Here is a 17,497-nt window from a genome sequence, read left to right as displayed (position 1 = left end):
CTTCAACGACAATGAATGTGGCAAGATGGAGCTACCGGGGAGTCACTTGCCTTTCTACAACGACACTTTGGAGAACCCTAATTTCTCGTGAAACTCCATTCCCGCACCCTTCCTGCTCCCCGGATCTCACTGTCCCAGATGCCACACATGTTGAAAGAATCAGTTTTCAAGACACATAACCCACGTAGAAATATTCCCGAATGACGCGAGAAGATAACGTCATTTTTTGTGTAATTACAGCAACCTTTGTTCATCAACATGTTCAATAATCTTCAATGAATGTTGTGTGGCACGTGATGGTACACATTTTTAACACATGCTATACCAACACAATTAAATAACATTTCAGTGTCGTTTGTTTTGTCGCATATTGTAAAACTACAAACTTGAGGTGCAATGGCTAGTTACATTTTATGTTTAGGCCTACGCATATTACGAGATATTACAGATTGATCCACTTTTATTTTATCTCTCACTAATTTATTATTCTACCAATAGCTGAAATGATTTTAAGGGACTTGGCGCCAATTCTTAAGGGACAATTCAATTTGTCCATTCATGTCCATTGGCAGATGTAGCTTTCCAATTTAGCGCCATTATCTCACCTTTCACCATTTAGTGACTATATTGATCTTCCAGTTAGCAAGGTTGGTAGGCTTGTTGTCAGCGAATTAACGAAATGTGTATAGAGTAGAAATTTTGGTAATTTATTTAATATCATATACATTTTTTTTTTTACAATTTTGTATAAAGGTTTGCTGTTAAACGTATTTGTTGTCATAATATAATCTTGTAGCGTGTTGCTTAAGTTCGAAGTTTATTAATAACATTGTTCTCATGTGGTGGCTAACGCGGAACGCATGAGTTGATTGAAATGAAGTGTCAGGATTAACTTGGTAATGCTATATGTAATTATGTTCTTTATGCTATTATTTGTAGTTAAATGTAGAGTATGGATTTCCAACTATTTTGACACCTCGTAAAGAGCTTAAATGCACTAGTATTTCAGATATTTCCCCGGTCTTTGTAAATCTAACTTTGCTTACTGATTGTTGCTCTGTGGTTTTCACGTTAAAGGCTGTTGTCATGTTTAGGTTTTCTCCGAGACGCTAGATAACCACAGCAGTTGATAAATCATCGTAAAATAATCCACTAAAAAAGACAAAACTAAAGTTCTTTCAATAATTTATTATCATAATACACTACTTTCTTAAATTGACTAATCATATTGGGAATTAAATCAATGGCTTTCCCAAAACATGCTATGAAATGTTCCTTAAAAAACAACAAAGAAAGCAAAAACGAGCAAAATAATGTATTAAACTATTTTTGTTTGAAATATGTCAAAGAATAACACATGGGAAAATTAATGACATTACTTACGCTTCACTTGGTATATACAATTTTGTTATTTATTTCTTCTTATAAATTGCAGTCGATAATGGCTGAAAGAAAAGAAACTGCACTGGAGAGGCTCACATTAAATGATGTAAAGGATGTAGTGCTTGGTATGCTGCCAGAACCACCTTCAGTACCTGTTTCTTATCCACACCAGGTAACTTTTTCAATGCATAATTAGTTATATATATAATTTCTTTATTAGTTACAGTACCATATTTATTTTCATGTATTAAAATTGATTATATAGGCCTATTTCGTTGGAAGAAACGATCATTGTCTTTTGTGCACTGCAGTGACGATTTTAATAAGTGCAGAATATATTCGTTTACTAGTTTGTTCTGAGAACCTACGCATTATTCCCGAGACAGTATAGAATTTTTGTTTGGCTCATCAGGAAAGTGTCTCAATATGAGTGATTGTTTTTACATTAGGCCTATGGCTTTATTTACTAATGAGCAATTAATCAAAGTTCTTAAACGTCTTTGATGAAACATTCCTTATCTAAAATACACTCCGTTTCTTCTTAATGTGTTAAAAAATCCAGCTTACTTCAACTTTGCACGAAACAATTGTGGATAGTATTATAAGGTATACTCACACTTCAGTTAATGGATTGCAAGTCTGTTGTACACTTGCCCAAAAAAGAATAGGACACTGGAATATTCAAATACTCAGATGCAAGACACTGTGCATGATAAGAGACCGAGAGCACGGATATACAAGATAACACGTAATTCAGTAATATAAATTCACTCTTATTTGATATTTCTTGGCATTAGTTTCGAAACTCATTTGAAACATTTCAAGAAAAATGTTAATGTGTTGTAAATATTAGATAAATATATATAATGCAGTAAAATCGAAATTTGGACCTTGATGACAAATTTGACATGCTGCTCAGAAGCAAGACCTTCTGGCTTGTTTTAGTAGTTAAGATGGCTTGGACATCTGTGTGTCATGTGGAAGGGAGTGGGTGTGAGCTCTATGCCCGTGAATTTTTTTGTTCCCTGAATAATATTATACCAGTAATGGAGTTTTACACAGTCCTGGGATCAAGTGACCGAGTGCAAGTGCAAGGATATAGGGTTTCGATAAGACATGTTATTAGTCACAGGCATTACAAAATTAGAAATTATAATGTTATTACTGATACAATGAGTGTATTAGCTTTGGGGGGACATACATACATACATACATATACACACAGTGCTCTGATTTTACAAGGAAACTTCGCATCATTCCGTTGCCGGCTGACTTTCTGCTCTCCTTCTTATTACATAGACGTTGTTTAAAATTAAATACATGCACTTGGAGTTCAAAGTCTTGCATGTTGTGTTCATGCTTGTTAAATTGAAGTATTTTAGCATTGTCACAGCAGAGGGAAAATCGATCATTTTACACAAAGCTGCAGGCATTCTGAATGAAATAATACTTGATTTACTCTAACTTGATACTTCACACTTGAAAGAAAAATATATGTGTATATCTTATTAAGGACACGTATATTTATTTACTTTTTATTTAAAATATTCTTACTATCTTTTAATTCTATTTCAGGACATTATTGTTGAAGTTCCTCTAATCAACGGTGAACCACCAGCAACTCTGAATTCCACAGGAGACGAAATATCAAATCCTCAGGAGTATGAGGTAAATGATGATAGTCTTTGTTACACTTATTCTTATGCTGAATATACCCACGTACTGGTACTCAGAAGTGTGCTGGCAATAATTTAACAAAAGGCACGCAATAAAAAATTGGGTTGGCCAGCAGAGTAATATAGAGCAGGGGAAGAGGGAAACGATAGTTACTTTACAGTATAATAATACATTGTATGCATTTTATCTTCCTTGCTTGCATATGTGCCCTTCTACATCTGCTGTACATCCAGGAGTGGGCGAAGATAAAATGGATGCATAATAATAATAATAATAATAATAATTATTATTATTATTATTATTATTAGGGCTATTTCTTTTTACCATTAAAATAGGTCTCAAACTGCCATTTTTTCACTGATGAGTTCAGCTCATCTGAGGGATGCACTTGAGTGCCAGTAGCAAGGCAAAGATTTCTCAACCAGGATATTCTTTCATAGAATATTATGGATTTATTAATTGTAAATATTAATTCTTTCATAGGTTTTCTGGTAATTTTAATAGTCATTAAATTGGAAAAGTGAGAGACTGTAAGCTTACTTCTTCCACAAGTGACAGTGTAATTCATTACACTAAAGCTTCTTTCAGGTTCTGCATTGGTAATGGTGATAGAATTAGCAATTTTTTTGGCTTTGACTGTGGTCGAAGGCAAAGGGGCGTTATTCTTTCGTATTAAGTTATCCTTCACGAAATTTAATAAATACTTCACACACATTTGTTCAGAGTACTGGTATTTAATAAATAATTAATACTTTAGTAGAGCGCCTCTCAAACTGCGCACTCAATCTCCACAACAGATAGAAAAAACAAAAAAGTGCCGATACATTCATAAGAGCGTGAGAATTTACTAGGAAAGTTACATTAAGAAGAAATGGTCCTTACTTGCGAACAGTAAGCAAAACAAAAATATTGAAAGGATAGATTGGCTACTGTTGCTAAGCATTGAAGCACCACTCTCCCACTCCTTCCTCCTCTACTATGCTTCCATGCTATACACACCCTATTCTTTACTGCGTGAAAATGCTATTTACGTTTTATATTTAGTAACTTTTATTGGTTATATTAATAAAAAAATAGCATGAGACGTAAAATGAAATATGGAAGATATGTTTTAATGAATTGAGAAACAATTAAAGCATGTAATTACTAATTTTTATTGCTGACAATAATGTACATTAATCGCATTACATATTATATATAGTTACCTAGGGTATGCTAAATAATTTAACATTTACTATTAAAAAATGCTGGTTCATAAGTTTTCATAGAACATCTCTACAACCAAATGTTCAGTATAATATGAATTCTGAAAATTTAACCTGTGTTTTCTATTAATGATCTACGTTTAATCCTCACATACAATTTAAATTTTCAGAAACGCAATAATAAGATCGTAGATAAAGTCTATAGACAACCAGGATATATTTTTCGTAATTCCAGAGATAGTTTAAGTGTGAACATGTTTTACAGTTACTTTATAATAATTTTGTACATAGCAAATTAGAATATATTTTAATTGTGAGGTTACCTGTTTATAAGAATCATATTAATTACCGTATATAGAAAACAATTCAGAAGTGTTCCCTTCGATATACATATTCAAAAAAATATGTTAGATGTGCTTTAATTAATAAAATTTCATTATGTAACTTAAAGTTATAGAAGATTGGTGGCACAACAATTATTCTTATATGAAATTATTAATATTGTATTATTATTAGTAATTAACTGTTTAAGCATATTAATTTTAAAGCAGTGAAAACAAATTTAAGAAATATATAGTTACTGCATACTCTCCATCTTTAAATAAAGAATAATAAAATGCTCGCCTTTAATTCAAATGTGCAATGTGTTTAATTTCTCATCTCTTAAAATTAATCTTTTGGTTTATCATTACAACATAGACAGCATTTTAATAATATATTATTGTAAGTTTTTGGTAAATATTTGCAGACACATTACATGAACAGAATTCGGTTGGAAAAATGAGCTCTTAGTTTTCTGAAAATTGTTTCAACAGTCAGATTTTGTAGTTGGAATTAACTAGATCTTTATATGGATCATCTAAATAAGAAGAAAAGAATTCGTTTGAACTATGAATGGCCTACTGAGTGTTTCTAGGCCTACATGCAGTACTGAAAAGTAGTTGTAACAGTTTTCGTTCTGATTGGATGAGGCAGTGCCTTAACTTTCTGTGCTTCAGAGAAATGGCAGTTAATTACTGCTTTCCTTCCTATGTAACAAAAGTGTATTCCTCCAAAATATTTAGCTCTCATGTCATTTCGAAAGCTTAAAATTTAACAATCTTAGATTTGCTATATAATTCAAGTTACATAATTTAATTTAAACCTTTTACAACTGAAAATTCTGTAGAAAAATGGTGTAAACAGTATGTACAAATTCTTGTGACAAGTGTTGTCTTTCTTTGTTTTTTAAACTCTTTTCATTGCAATCAAAGAAATCAATAAATATCAGTATGTTGTGTATTTTTTGAATCAGTCCATCTATATCTCTCCCTCTTGATGATTTTCAGTAATCCTTGTGTCCTCTGGTTGCATTATATGCACAATGCAGAGCTCATTTGTTGATGGTGCCAGATCTCTACCCCTAACTTCAGGAAATTTATTCTGTTTATTTTTCTAGAAGATTTGCATTTGTTACGGCTAAAAGCCCTTCTCCTCTGAAAAGTTAGTAAGCCATTACCTAAAAGAGACTGACAATTCGACAATTGGTCGCGTACGTGTATTGCTGCTTCTCCTTTTAGCTTCCTCCTTTTAGTCTCCTGATGTTGGGACAAGTCATAACCTTTAATCCCTGTGGTAAATGATGATCTCTTGTAGGTATTTATGAAGTGATAAAAATATGTTTATTGATTAAATCAAATTTCTTACTCAATTAATCATTTCACTTCCTTCTATATCATATTCTTCATTAAGTAAAAGAAAGAATGATGGAGTAACAACTACAGTATCAATTTCCTTTTATCCAAGAGTTTTCAAAAGGAGACATGCACTACAGCTCATAGTGGAGTACACAGAACTTATATTGCTTCTCATTGATCCCTAATATAGATTTGATCTCATGGTATTTCCAGTTGAACTTGCATATAACAACCACGGTTGATGTGACACCTCGGCTACAATGGCAGTCATTAAGAAGTACGATTTTTATTTGTATCAAACAAATGTGATGTATCATTTTTAATAAACAACGCATTTATAGTGGCATTTAGCAACAGTGTAAATTCTTGAAAAACTCGTATTCTACTTAACATTAAACAGAAATTGTTCTTGAAAGGAGTTCGCAGATAGCTCCTAACATCATTAGCAACTAATACTGTTATCATTTATGAAAATATTTTAAGGCCCAAAAACTGGAATTGTAAGAAAAGAAGATGGAGTATAGGGTAAGCCAAACCCTTTTTCTGTTGTGCCAACAACCCTTTATAGACAGTAACAGGCCAAGTCATATATCACACTATAATCCAAACCTTCAATTCAGACTGTAACTTGAGACATTCAATTCGAAAAACAGGTGTTAAACAGGGTATTCCATCGCGAAATCTACATAATTTTCCAGGGTGTTCGAATGACTGTCATTCCAAGTAAAAGAGTTCATATACACCATGGATCGATTGGGCATCATTCCCATTCATTCATCATTTGTTGTACAAGGGCTCATAATGAAAGCTCTCTGATTCCCATGTAACAATAATTTGCCTTATTAATACGAAATCATATTACCAGTGTAGTCACTATATTGATATTCAGTGAAACCTCCCATTCACAAGTATTTTCCAACTGCTGTTAACATCCCGTAATGCATACTCCTCTTCATATACCTCTTCACATAGTTCCTTGGTTTGCTTTCCACAACTTTTGGTAATGTGGTTAAACTGTAACAGAAGCATAACGGAAACAAACAACTGAGGGACCTTGCAGGTGTCAAATCGTGAATCCCATAATGTATATGAACTCTTTTGCTTGGGATGACCATCCAAACATGCTAGCAAATTGTGTCAGTTTCGTGACGGAAAACACTATATACTCTCGGCTCCACAAGCAAAGAACCCTGGCCTCACACCACTTCTGCACAGATGACAGTGATTGACAGGCCAGTTAGGGGAAGCTGTTGCCACGTTTGCTCTTGGCTTGACTCTTTAAATGTATTTTTTTTTGCAACTGGTTGGATTCTTCCAAAAATGGAAAATTCACAACACAGCATTCTCGGCGGTCTCCTGGCGGTATCTTTGTCCACAGTTTCACTAATTGGGGAGCGTGTCAGTCAGATTTATGGCTTCCTGAACCCAACCCTGCAACGAAGGTTCTTTACTTGTGAAACCAAGAGTACAGTACATTGGAATAAGGAGGAAAGAAAAAAAAAGTTTTCATTGTGGAAGATAAAGTTATTATTATAAAACAAATCGGGAGTGTTGAAAGGAAAGCTAATGTGTGTCATGAATTTCGTTTAGTTAAGGAAGAATGGAGAATGGTTTACAAATGTTGTATTGTACATAACGGAAGCAAAAAAAAAAAAAAAATCAATTTTCTTCAACTCAAGTACTTAATTGTGAGTTATATATATTTTTTCATTACTGTATATTATAATATTTTATTCCACATTTCACTACTTTCTATACTCCCTTATAGTATATCTGTTTTTCAAAATAATAAAGAACAGGGACAGGGTAAAGTATTAAAAAATTTGTGATATTGTAGGTTTATATAAAATTAGAAGTTAAATTAGTAGTATACAAAATACGTAATATTGTGAATGTATTTCTTTTTTAAATTGTATTTATTGTATTTGTTTATTTTTCTTATAGTGACCCTCGTTTATTCCGACATCATTTTTTTAGTCCTTTGATGATGCTATAACCAAGTTCAACTCTATATATTTTTACATAAAATGTTTTCTGATAATAATTTATACATTTGCATTTATATTAAAATGTTTCCTTGTAATAATTGTTCCCATATTTACATTTATACAGAAGGTGTTTGAAATGACTTCAAAAGGAAGACCAGACATATGTGAGGAAGTCACTACAGAACAATTTAAGGAAGAAAGTAGCCCTGAAGCTCTAAATCGAAAGGAGGAGCAGATTAGAAAGCGTAGAGAACAAAACAGATTTAGAATGAGAGCTCTTAGAGCTTCTGAATCGGAGGTGGCACAGAGACTTAGGGAGCGCAATAAGTTTAGAATGAGAACACTTCGTGCCTCTGATTCACTGGTGGCTCAAAGTCTCAGAGAACGCAATAAGTTCCGGATGAGAGAACGTCGATCTTCAGAAACCAGGTTGCCTCAGGGACTTCCAAATAGCAGTGATTTTCATGCAAGAGACATTCAAGGAAGCGATTGCATTTCAAGTAGTGAGATAAAAATTGAACCTTGTTCTGAACAAACACAGGAGATTAACTCTGCTGCCTTCAGTGACGATACTTGGAAACGTGGATTGAGGATGGATGTTATAAATGTTTGTGCTGAGGGAAGTAAATTGCCATGGGTATTGCCTGTACAAAACAGATCAGCAGAAGAAGACCTAGCACATCAATATGTGAAGGAAGACAAATGTGAAAATGAAACAGATTGTAAAGAAAGGTCGTTGTGTTGGAATTTACAGTGTGCTTCAATAAATAGATATGGACACTGCAAATACAAGACACATTTCCTTAGTGTTGAAATTGAAGGCAAGCAGAGTGAAACTTCTGCATTTTCGTGTGTGGATGGTGGTGTAAATTGTGTGAATTGCAAAGGCTTTATAGTAAAAAATTCAGAAGTTGGAACTTATATGACCAATGTTAATCAACAACATAAACAGTTTTGTACTTGCCATGTAATGAAAAATGACACAAATGACTTGGAAAGGCCTAATTCAGGTCATGTCAATGACTTTCAGAGACTAGACGTGACTCAGGAAGCTCTTCAGCCTAGGGAAAGCTGTGTTTCTCATTTTATGATGGTTGATGATAAAACAGATTACAAGAAGAGATTAATGCATGAGGTCTGTGTGTCTGACATACAGAACCAGGCTGAGCAACGGAAGGAAAAAGGCAAATTGAGAATGAGACTGAAAAGGCATTCTGAAACAGAGGAAGAAGCTGAAAGAAGAAGAGAACGTGGTCGATTGCGAATGAGAGTTTTACGGGCATCAGAAACTGAAGAACAAGCGGCGAGACGCAGAGAACTTAATCGATTACGTATGAGAATGAAGAGGAATTCTGCAAGACAATAGTTCATAATTATTATTGTTGTTGTTATTATTATTATTATTATTATTATTACATGATGGAACTCTAAAATTCCTACTAGCAAGTATGGATGCAGTGAGGTTAATTAAAGTGCAATAGTAGATGCAGAATTTAAAGGCAGTTAGGGAAATACTCATCGCATTCTCGCTTGATATTGCCGAATAAAATCATTGAGACAAATATAAACAGGGTGAAAATAAGTACATACAAGTGGAATGGAATGATTTAGAAACTGACTTTTGATATAATTTTACGACTGAACAATGGAAAAATGAATAATCCTACCTCTTAATAAATATTGTATATAATGCAATCATTGCGACTACTGCCTAGGGATAGTACATATTCACTGCAACTAAACTGCTAGTAGTTCACTGTTGCCATCATCATTGTCGCCTGTAAAGGTATTCGTCCACAGTGCAACTTAAATTGCATGAATTTTATAGTTGTTTTCCACCTTTACACATAAGGCAATAATAACAAGGAATTTGTAATGTTCTTAATTGCGCAGCTTAAAAAATGGTAAGACTAAAAAAAGTTGCATTTAATGTTCACACGCAATACAGTGAAACTTTGATCCATTTCTTTAGGGGGATGGGAAACGAAAACGATAAATATGGGAAAATGATAATACTGAAAAACATTAATAATTACCGTATTTTCGTGTATAATAAGACACCACAACGTGATTGACGCATTCCATTGTTCCCTATAATATTTAGGGGAGAAATAGCCACATAATCAATGCATTTCATTTTTAACAACTTTATTAGAATGTATCTTGTCATTGGTTATTTACTTCTGTTCATGCTTATTTTATGCCTAGTTCAAAGTATGATCTTTCAAGGCTAAGTACGCTGTTACTTATGCTCTTTCCTAAAATAAACCTTTCACTTTCATCAGTGCTTCTCCTGTCTCTGTGAATTTTGGCACACTCTCAGGTTCAAAATCTTCAGCTTCCACTTTCCCAAGTACCTCGAGGTTTTTGCACAGCTCCTCTACTGTGTGTTCACCACTAGTTGTCACCTGGCAGTCCACAGAGACATACTCCTGTAATATAACTTTCTTCGAGTCACTGAACTTCCCCTAGTCATAGCTGAAAGGATGGTTGTCGTTGTTTATGTTGGCTGAGGACTGTCCCTGATTGTAACCAGCTTTTCAAAAATAATTTGCGACTGTCTGCTGCCTGTTAGTTACTTGCTCTCAGGCTGCATCAGTGTAGTGCAAAACTTCCAGCATGTTTAACTTCTTAATGTCTTTTATGCTCGACCATGTCGAAATGTAGTAATTATACACCTGGTAGCAGCCCTTTAATGGACCTCATTAAAGTACACCTATTCATTAAAGTTCAATATTCCACCAATCAGAAAATACCATTGTAGCAATATGAAAGCGCAAGTATCGATTATTCTCGGATATGCAATCGAAAGACAACTAGCGCGAAATTAGATTAATAATTAGCGTTAATTGTAAATAATATTCAAATAAATTCAATTTGTCATATCGTTTTTCAATGTCTAATTCAATTTCAAGGTTATACCAAGATTAATGTTTATTTTACTCTCTAGATTATATCAAGGTCAATGTCGACATTTGTTTCTCGGAAAAAATCAATACTTACGTGTCTGTGCACATCTCACAATTTACGAGGTATTGCACAAGGTCAGTTCCGCTCCTCAGTCAGATAAGAATAACATGAATATTTATGAATAATTTCAAGTTAGAAATATGGTCGAGCGTAAAAAGTCGTATGAAACTTGACTATAATGGTAATTAAGACGCTCGTATGAAAATTATGAAACGAGCTTGCGCTCGTTTCATAAACATACTTGCGTCTTAATTACTGACATTATAGGCTCGTTGCATAATGTACTATTCCAGCATCCATTAGGCAAACTGTCGTTGCACGAGACGTTTCCTATATAAGTTCTTGAAATACTTTTTACCCCTAAATCAAGAGCCTGGAGCACACTCATACAATTTCCCAGTAATCTCATGACCTTCATATTTCTAAGAAATGAGGTATCCTTTGGATATGCGGCATAGTTATTGTTATTGTTAATTTACATAAAGATTAATTTTTGGTCGTACAGAATTTATCTGTTATGGTAACAATGGTTATTAATGGACAAAAAATCGCTCTGGCACCAGGTCCTTGGTTCTACGTACCAAGCACTCTAACCACTGAGCTATGCCAGAGTTCAATCCACAGCACCAGATCGAATCCCTCTCCTCTATTGCTTTTCCCTTTGTGGCCTTACTCCATGTTCGACATAAGGGTGATTCATTATTACGTGTAAATACTTAGTGTGTGTAATGTAGAGGTGAAACTAAGACTAAAACGTTCTATACAACTTTTTCTTAAAACCTTTAATTCCAGAGTTAACGCAATTTTTCGTGGAACTTGCGCTCCCAAACAAAGAAAGGATAACACGCCAAATGTAATTTAATTATTACTTTCGTACAGTGTATTTGGACTTCAATACAAAAATAACCAAAGTCACTAAATCCATATCCTCGGCAGTCCACTTATGCACGTTTTGTGAACTAAAACCAAACACAGTAAAGAATGTAAAGCAATTTCTTCTAGACTTTACACATTTGCACAATTCTTAGTGTAATGCATGTTAAAAGTGCTGTCCCTCAACTTGAAGTCCAGAGGGATCATGTCCGGTGATCTGGCTGGCCAAGGAGTTGGCCCTGCGCGACCTATCCTTTGACCTGGATATGCAGCATTGAGATACGCCCTTACATTGCGGCAGTAATGTGCAGGAGCACCATTGTGCATAAACCATAAGTTAACTCGCGTTGGAAAAGGGATATCATGTAGCAGACCATGCAATTCGCATTCCAAGAATGCGCGGTAGATTTCCCCAGTCAACCGCAGAGGTGAACTCGAGGTCCGAGTAACTGATTCTCCACAATACCACACCAAATGTGTAGGAGAACAGTAATGCCTATGCAGTTACTATGACGTAGGTGCCATCTACTGGAACTCTGGAATTAAAGGTTTTGAGAAAAAGTTGTATAGAATGTTTTAGTCTTAGTTTCACCTCTACAATACACACACAAAGTATTTACACGTAATAATGAATAACCCTGTATATGTTGACATATATTAAGTCAACTGCCGTTATACAAGGAACACACTCAATTGAGTAATTTGGTGGACAGGCTTCCACAGTATATGCACTGTTGAGCAAAGAATCTACGTAAGAAGATTATCTTTCTAGTTCTTTCGACCATGACAAGACTCCTTTGAAAGCCACGGTCCTGTATAGTAACATGTTGAAGAAGAGCTCCATCTCATCTGCATTGAAAATTTTGCAAGGTTCGTAGCTCTCCAACAAAGATAGTAAAGTTTCCAGTCATGCTTTTGCGCTCTCAATGTTTACTGCAGCACTTTCTTCAGCTAAATACTTGTAAACTAAGCTATGCTGCTTCGTGAATCTCGTTATCCAGGTGAAGAACATTGAAAATGAAATTAAACTCTTACAGCAACATAACAAGACAATCATTATACAATGTATACCATCTCACTGTGGCGTTGGTGGTAATGAAAGGGCAATTTACTCGCCAAAAAGGAACCAAAATAAAAAAATTAAGTAAACACACAATTTCTTATTTTGAAATTAAACATATCATTAATGGCAAATTCAAAGACGAACTGAAACACCTCAATCAAGTTCCTTGTGAGAGAAAAATTTGGAAAAATCTACTAGACGACAACTCATCAGTACCAGATGGACCAAGAAGAGCGGCTGTTGCAATCTTCTGGATGACTACTGGGCATGACTGGATGCCCACTTACATCGAACCTCTGTCCTCCCATCTTCAGAGTGTCTTCTGTGTCATGAAAGTGGCTCTATCATGAACAAAGAACATTTAACCAAATGTGCAAAATTAAGTGATTGTTAGTCAGAACTTAACTGTACTGGGAACCAAGATGGCGAATGACAATATGTCAAGTGCTTGAATATTAAAATAATAATAACAATAATAATAATAATAATAATAATAATAATAATATTATTATTATTATTATAATTATTATTATTATTATTAACTGGAAAAGCAAAACAGTGGAGGTGTGCTATAGAGAATTATAGTGCACATATGTTTACTGACGAACATGATGAGTAAAATAGTCTGTGGGGCGACATAATTGTGAAAATTGTGAACACTTGCGCAGACAGTTTTTATCAAATAGTGTTAAAGGCAAGGCTATGGATAGTATTTTTACAATACCTTCAAAGTTGGTACGAAATGAAATTGTTAATGTCCCTGATGAAACTCCTGGTCAACTGACAAAATATGATGTGCTTAATGCGTGAAAAGCAGTGGGTAGAGCTAGGAGAAGAGCTCTTTCACCGTTATCTAAAAGAGAAATGAAGTCCATGCCGCAGTCAATAAATAGTACTCCCATTGTGACAAATAAATCTGAGCAGTTTTTATGGGTGAATGATTGCACTAATAACATTATAATTGGCTGTGAAGCTAACCTAAGACATTCATTGCCATTTTTTAGTCCTAAATGTACATATTTTTAGAAAGTGTGAGGAGAATTTGCTTTTCGTTATTGCAGTGACCAGAAGTATAAAAGTTCCACATGTGCATAATGTTGAAAGTGACCATAGGAGCAAACACATTTGCGCGCAATTTGACTATACTCTCTTAACAATCTTTTCCCTTCTCCTAACCTTGTGCACAATATAGGGGCTTCCCGTTAAGCGAAGTGTTAACCAGCTACCCACAAATATCGAGTGCATCACAAGAGAGGCTTTTGAGACAGTTACAGCTAATGACGAGGAGAAAACAATATGAACATATCAATGAGTTACGAGTCGAGTATTGGACTAGAGACAAGTTGCTTGAAGAAAATGATAAACTTACTGTATGTATTGGTAATGAGCGTGATAGTGACTTGGAGACAAATTTTGAAGACAAACGCAGTGCACAAGCAGTTGTAATTCAGTTTTCAATAGAATATCTGGGCTAGAAAAGTTATGTTGAGGCTTTTGTTGCAGTCACCGAGATAAGAATATGTTTTTAATGTATTATTTCGGTGGACTCTTACTTTGAGAGAGGAACAGAGGTTAAGGGTGTTTGAGAATAAGATACTTAGGAAAATATTTGGGGCTAAGAGAGATGAAGTTACAAGAGAATGGAAAAAGTTACACAATGCAAAACTGCACGCATTGTATTCTTCACCTTACTTAATTAGGAACAATAAATCCGAATGTTTGAGATAGGCAGGGCATGTAGCACATATGGGCGAATCCGGAAATGCATATAGAGTGTTAGTTGGGAGGCTGTGGGAAGGCCGAGACGTAGATAGGAGGATAATATTAAAATGGATTTGAGGGAGGTGGAACATGATGGTAGAGACTGGATTACTCTTGCTCAAGATAGGGACTGATGGTGAGCTTATGTGAGGGCGGCAATGAACCTGTGGTTTCCCTAAAAGCCTTAAATGAGTATGTAAGTAATATTAGCCTGTGTATTTATTTACACTATAAGTTGCAGAGAATAGGACAGCACTGTACTCATATTTCTGTCTCTCTTTTCCCCTCCACTCTTGTGCTAGAGACGATCAGGCCAGGATTTTACTTCGATTTGTCAGACTATAATTGCCTAATTCCTTAAGGTAATCAATCCATTACATAACAAGATGATATTATGTAACATAATAAATATATGAAATGTCAGCAGGATTCTTGTATTAAAATAGAGTATTGTGCATATTTGAGATTGTCCATTGTTCACAAGGAGAGGATGAGGTACAGTGTTATAATGAAACCCATGCCAGTTATGTCATTTGAAGTGCAGAATCTAAAACTAAGTTACGGGTGTGAACTATTAGAAATTTTCCTTCCACCTTCCTCAAAAACATTATGGGTGCTATTCATAGACATTTCGCAGCACACGCTACGAGCGTACTAAGCTAACCCCGGCTATCCACTGGTTACTAGTACAGAATTCAAATCATATCCTATCGTTAACACTGGTTTATGAATACAAAAAACGCTGATCATCCACCGGAAGCCCACGCTAAAAATGTCTATGAATACGGCTCCTAATTTCTTGAATGTGCTGGCACCATATTCCTTGGCCACTTGTTAATTGCAGCTTATATGTTATAAGCAGTGTGACTTAATGGTTAGCATCACGGAGTGGTACTTCTTTATTTATACTTGTTTTCTTTTTATGTGATTTTATATTATTTTATAGTCATGCACTTCTCTTATATACTAATATTTTAGATTCGTTTTTACTGTTTTGTTGGATCTCTTTTATTTTGAATATTTACTATTTTAATTTATCGAAATATGTGTCCTTCAGAGCAAAAGTGCTGTAAGTTAGAAGTTTTACTTTTAGATATAGTTACTTAAAGTATAGTCCTATACACTATTACTGGAACAAACTAAAATTAATTTCTTTCCTAATTGTACGTATCAAATATATTTTAAATTAATATTGTGACTTTGCTTAAAAAGTAATGTATACATATTTATGAATATAGTTCCAGCATTGTTAATATTCTGACTTACACCACTTTTGTAGATAATGTAAAAAAGAAAAGCTATGGATGTTTAAAAAGTGTTAAGGAAGGGGTTCTAAAAATGCACGCATGATGTAGAGTAATACATACACTGTAATAATCTAGAAATTAATTTTTATATGATCATAATTAATGAATTGGAACTTACTAAATTACTTAAACTTCACAATTGTAAAAATGGTTTACAACACAGAATCATTAAACTTGAGGTTCAAAATGGAAGTTCGTCTTTCTGCTTGAGTAAATTCTTTCAGCTCTTTATCATCACCCTCCAGAGGTCTCATATCATCAACATCTGTTGAGATTTTAGTGAACTCTGATATACAGGAGGTATGTATAGAAGCAGGTCGAGCATCTCTTCCTTTTTTGGAGTTGTTATTGGTCTGTTTACTTTGAAAAGCTTCCTTTGTTTAATGAATAAACGGCTATTGAACAGTTATTGTTGGTGGTAAAGTTCATTTCAAACTGACTGTAGATTTAATGTCAGCTTGTGTCATTTTATGGACATAAAATGTATCCTTTCTTTGGGCAGTGTGAGTAGTTTCGTACAAGACTGATGGAACAAAGTGAATTATATTCCTTTGCAGCCAATTCATTGTTGCCAAAGTGAGAATCATTTGTCATGTAATAGCGACCAAATACAAGAGATTTATGTTCAATTACAGAAATTTCTCTGCTCTGGTCAAGGTTGTCAACTTTTAATGATGAGTCTTAAAATCTATAGGATGTTTAGTTTCATTTAACAACAGAATCTCCATGAAAGTAAAGAATGACATTTGTAGTGATTTTATACCGATCTTAGATATGTCAACTATGGACCAAGCATCCCACTCTTTACTACAGGTTAGAAAAGTGCTTCAGCATTTCTCAGTCTTGTCGAGTGTTCGAGAAGTTCATAAGAACAATGAATTCCTGTATGAGTTATAAACAGCTCCAGTCCACACCTATGGAGTAACAGTCAGCGCGTCTGGCCGCGAAACCAGGTGGCCCGGGTTCGAATCCCGGTCGGGGCAAGTTATCTGGTTGAGGTTTTTTCCGGGGTTTTCCCTCAACCCAATACGAGCAAATGCTGGGTAACTTTCGGTGCTGGACCCCGGACTCATTTCACCGGCATTATCACCTTCATTTCATTCAGATGCTAAATAACCTAGATGTTGATAAAGTGTCGTAAAATAACCTACTAAAATAAAAAAAATAAATAAACAGCTCCAGCATTTCCGACATGCATCTACTCTCTTCAACCTTAGTGGTATGAAATCTACTGTGTGGAATTTACCTAAATACTGTTTGCATAAATTAAGCAATGGCTCCCTAATAACTTCCAAGTCATGAATAAAAGTCTTTGCTGTTTATAAACGATTGAATGTTGCCAAGTCTCACTTTCATTTTGGCTGAGCAAAGTGGTTGCATCCCTTCTCAGACAGGTAACATAATGACTGGCGTAACGTGAATGTAATTAAGTGAAAACAAAAATGTGAAATAGGCTTACTATTTAATTTTGAATAGAAGTTTATGAATACGAAGGTTCCATGGGAAATAATTCTTTCAACGAATTGGCCAATTTTGGAATAACCATTTTTCCCCCAACAGTAAGGTGAATGTCGAGCAGTGGGGGTTGGAATTG

General features: G+C 34.7%; 1 protein-coding gene across 2 annotated transcripts; it reads left to right on the top strand.

Annotated features, from left to right (window-relative positions):
* Positions 1-644: 644 nt before the first annotated feature.
* LOC138707556 (uncharacterized) lies at positions 645-16,312 on the top strand. 2 transcript variants are annotated; one of them, XM_069837119.1, is made up of 4 exons: positions 645-702; positions 1,436-1,555; positions 2,959-3,051; positions 8,054-16,312. In XM_069837119.1, exons 2-4 carry the CDS (start codon positions 1,442-1,444, stop codon positions 9,293-9,295), a joined length of 1,449 nt encoding a protein of 482 aa, XP_069693220.1. In that variant the 5' UTR covers positions 645-702; positions 1,436-1,441; the 3' UTR covers positions 9,296-16,312. The 2 variants fall into 2 exon arrangements, with proteins under 2 accessions (XP_069693220.1, XP_069693219.1); XM_069837118.1 differs by lacking the exon at positions 645-702 and adding an exon at positions 714-896.
* Positions 16,313-17,497: the final 1,185 nt, after the last annotated feature.

The sequence above is a fragment of the Periplaneta americana genome, chromosome 10, assembly GCF_040183065.1.
Source record: "Periplaneta americana isolate PAMFEO1 chromosome 10, P.americana_PAMFEO1_priV1, whole genome shotgun sequence".
Classification (NCBI taxonomy): Eukaryota; Metazoa; Arthropoda; class Insecta; order Blattodea; family Blattidae; genus Periplaneta; species Periplaneta americana.
This window is presented reverse-complemented; position numbering and strand designations above follow the sequence as displayed.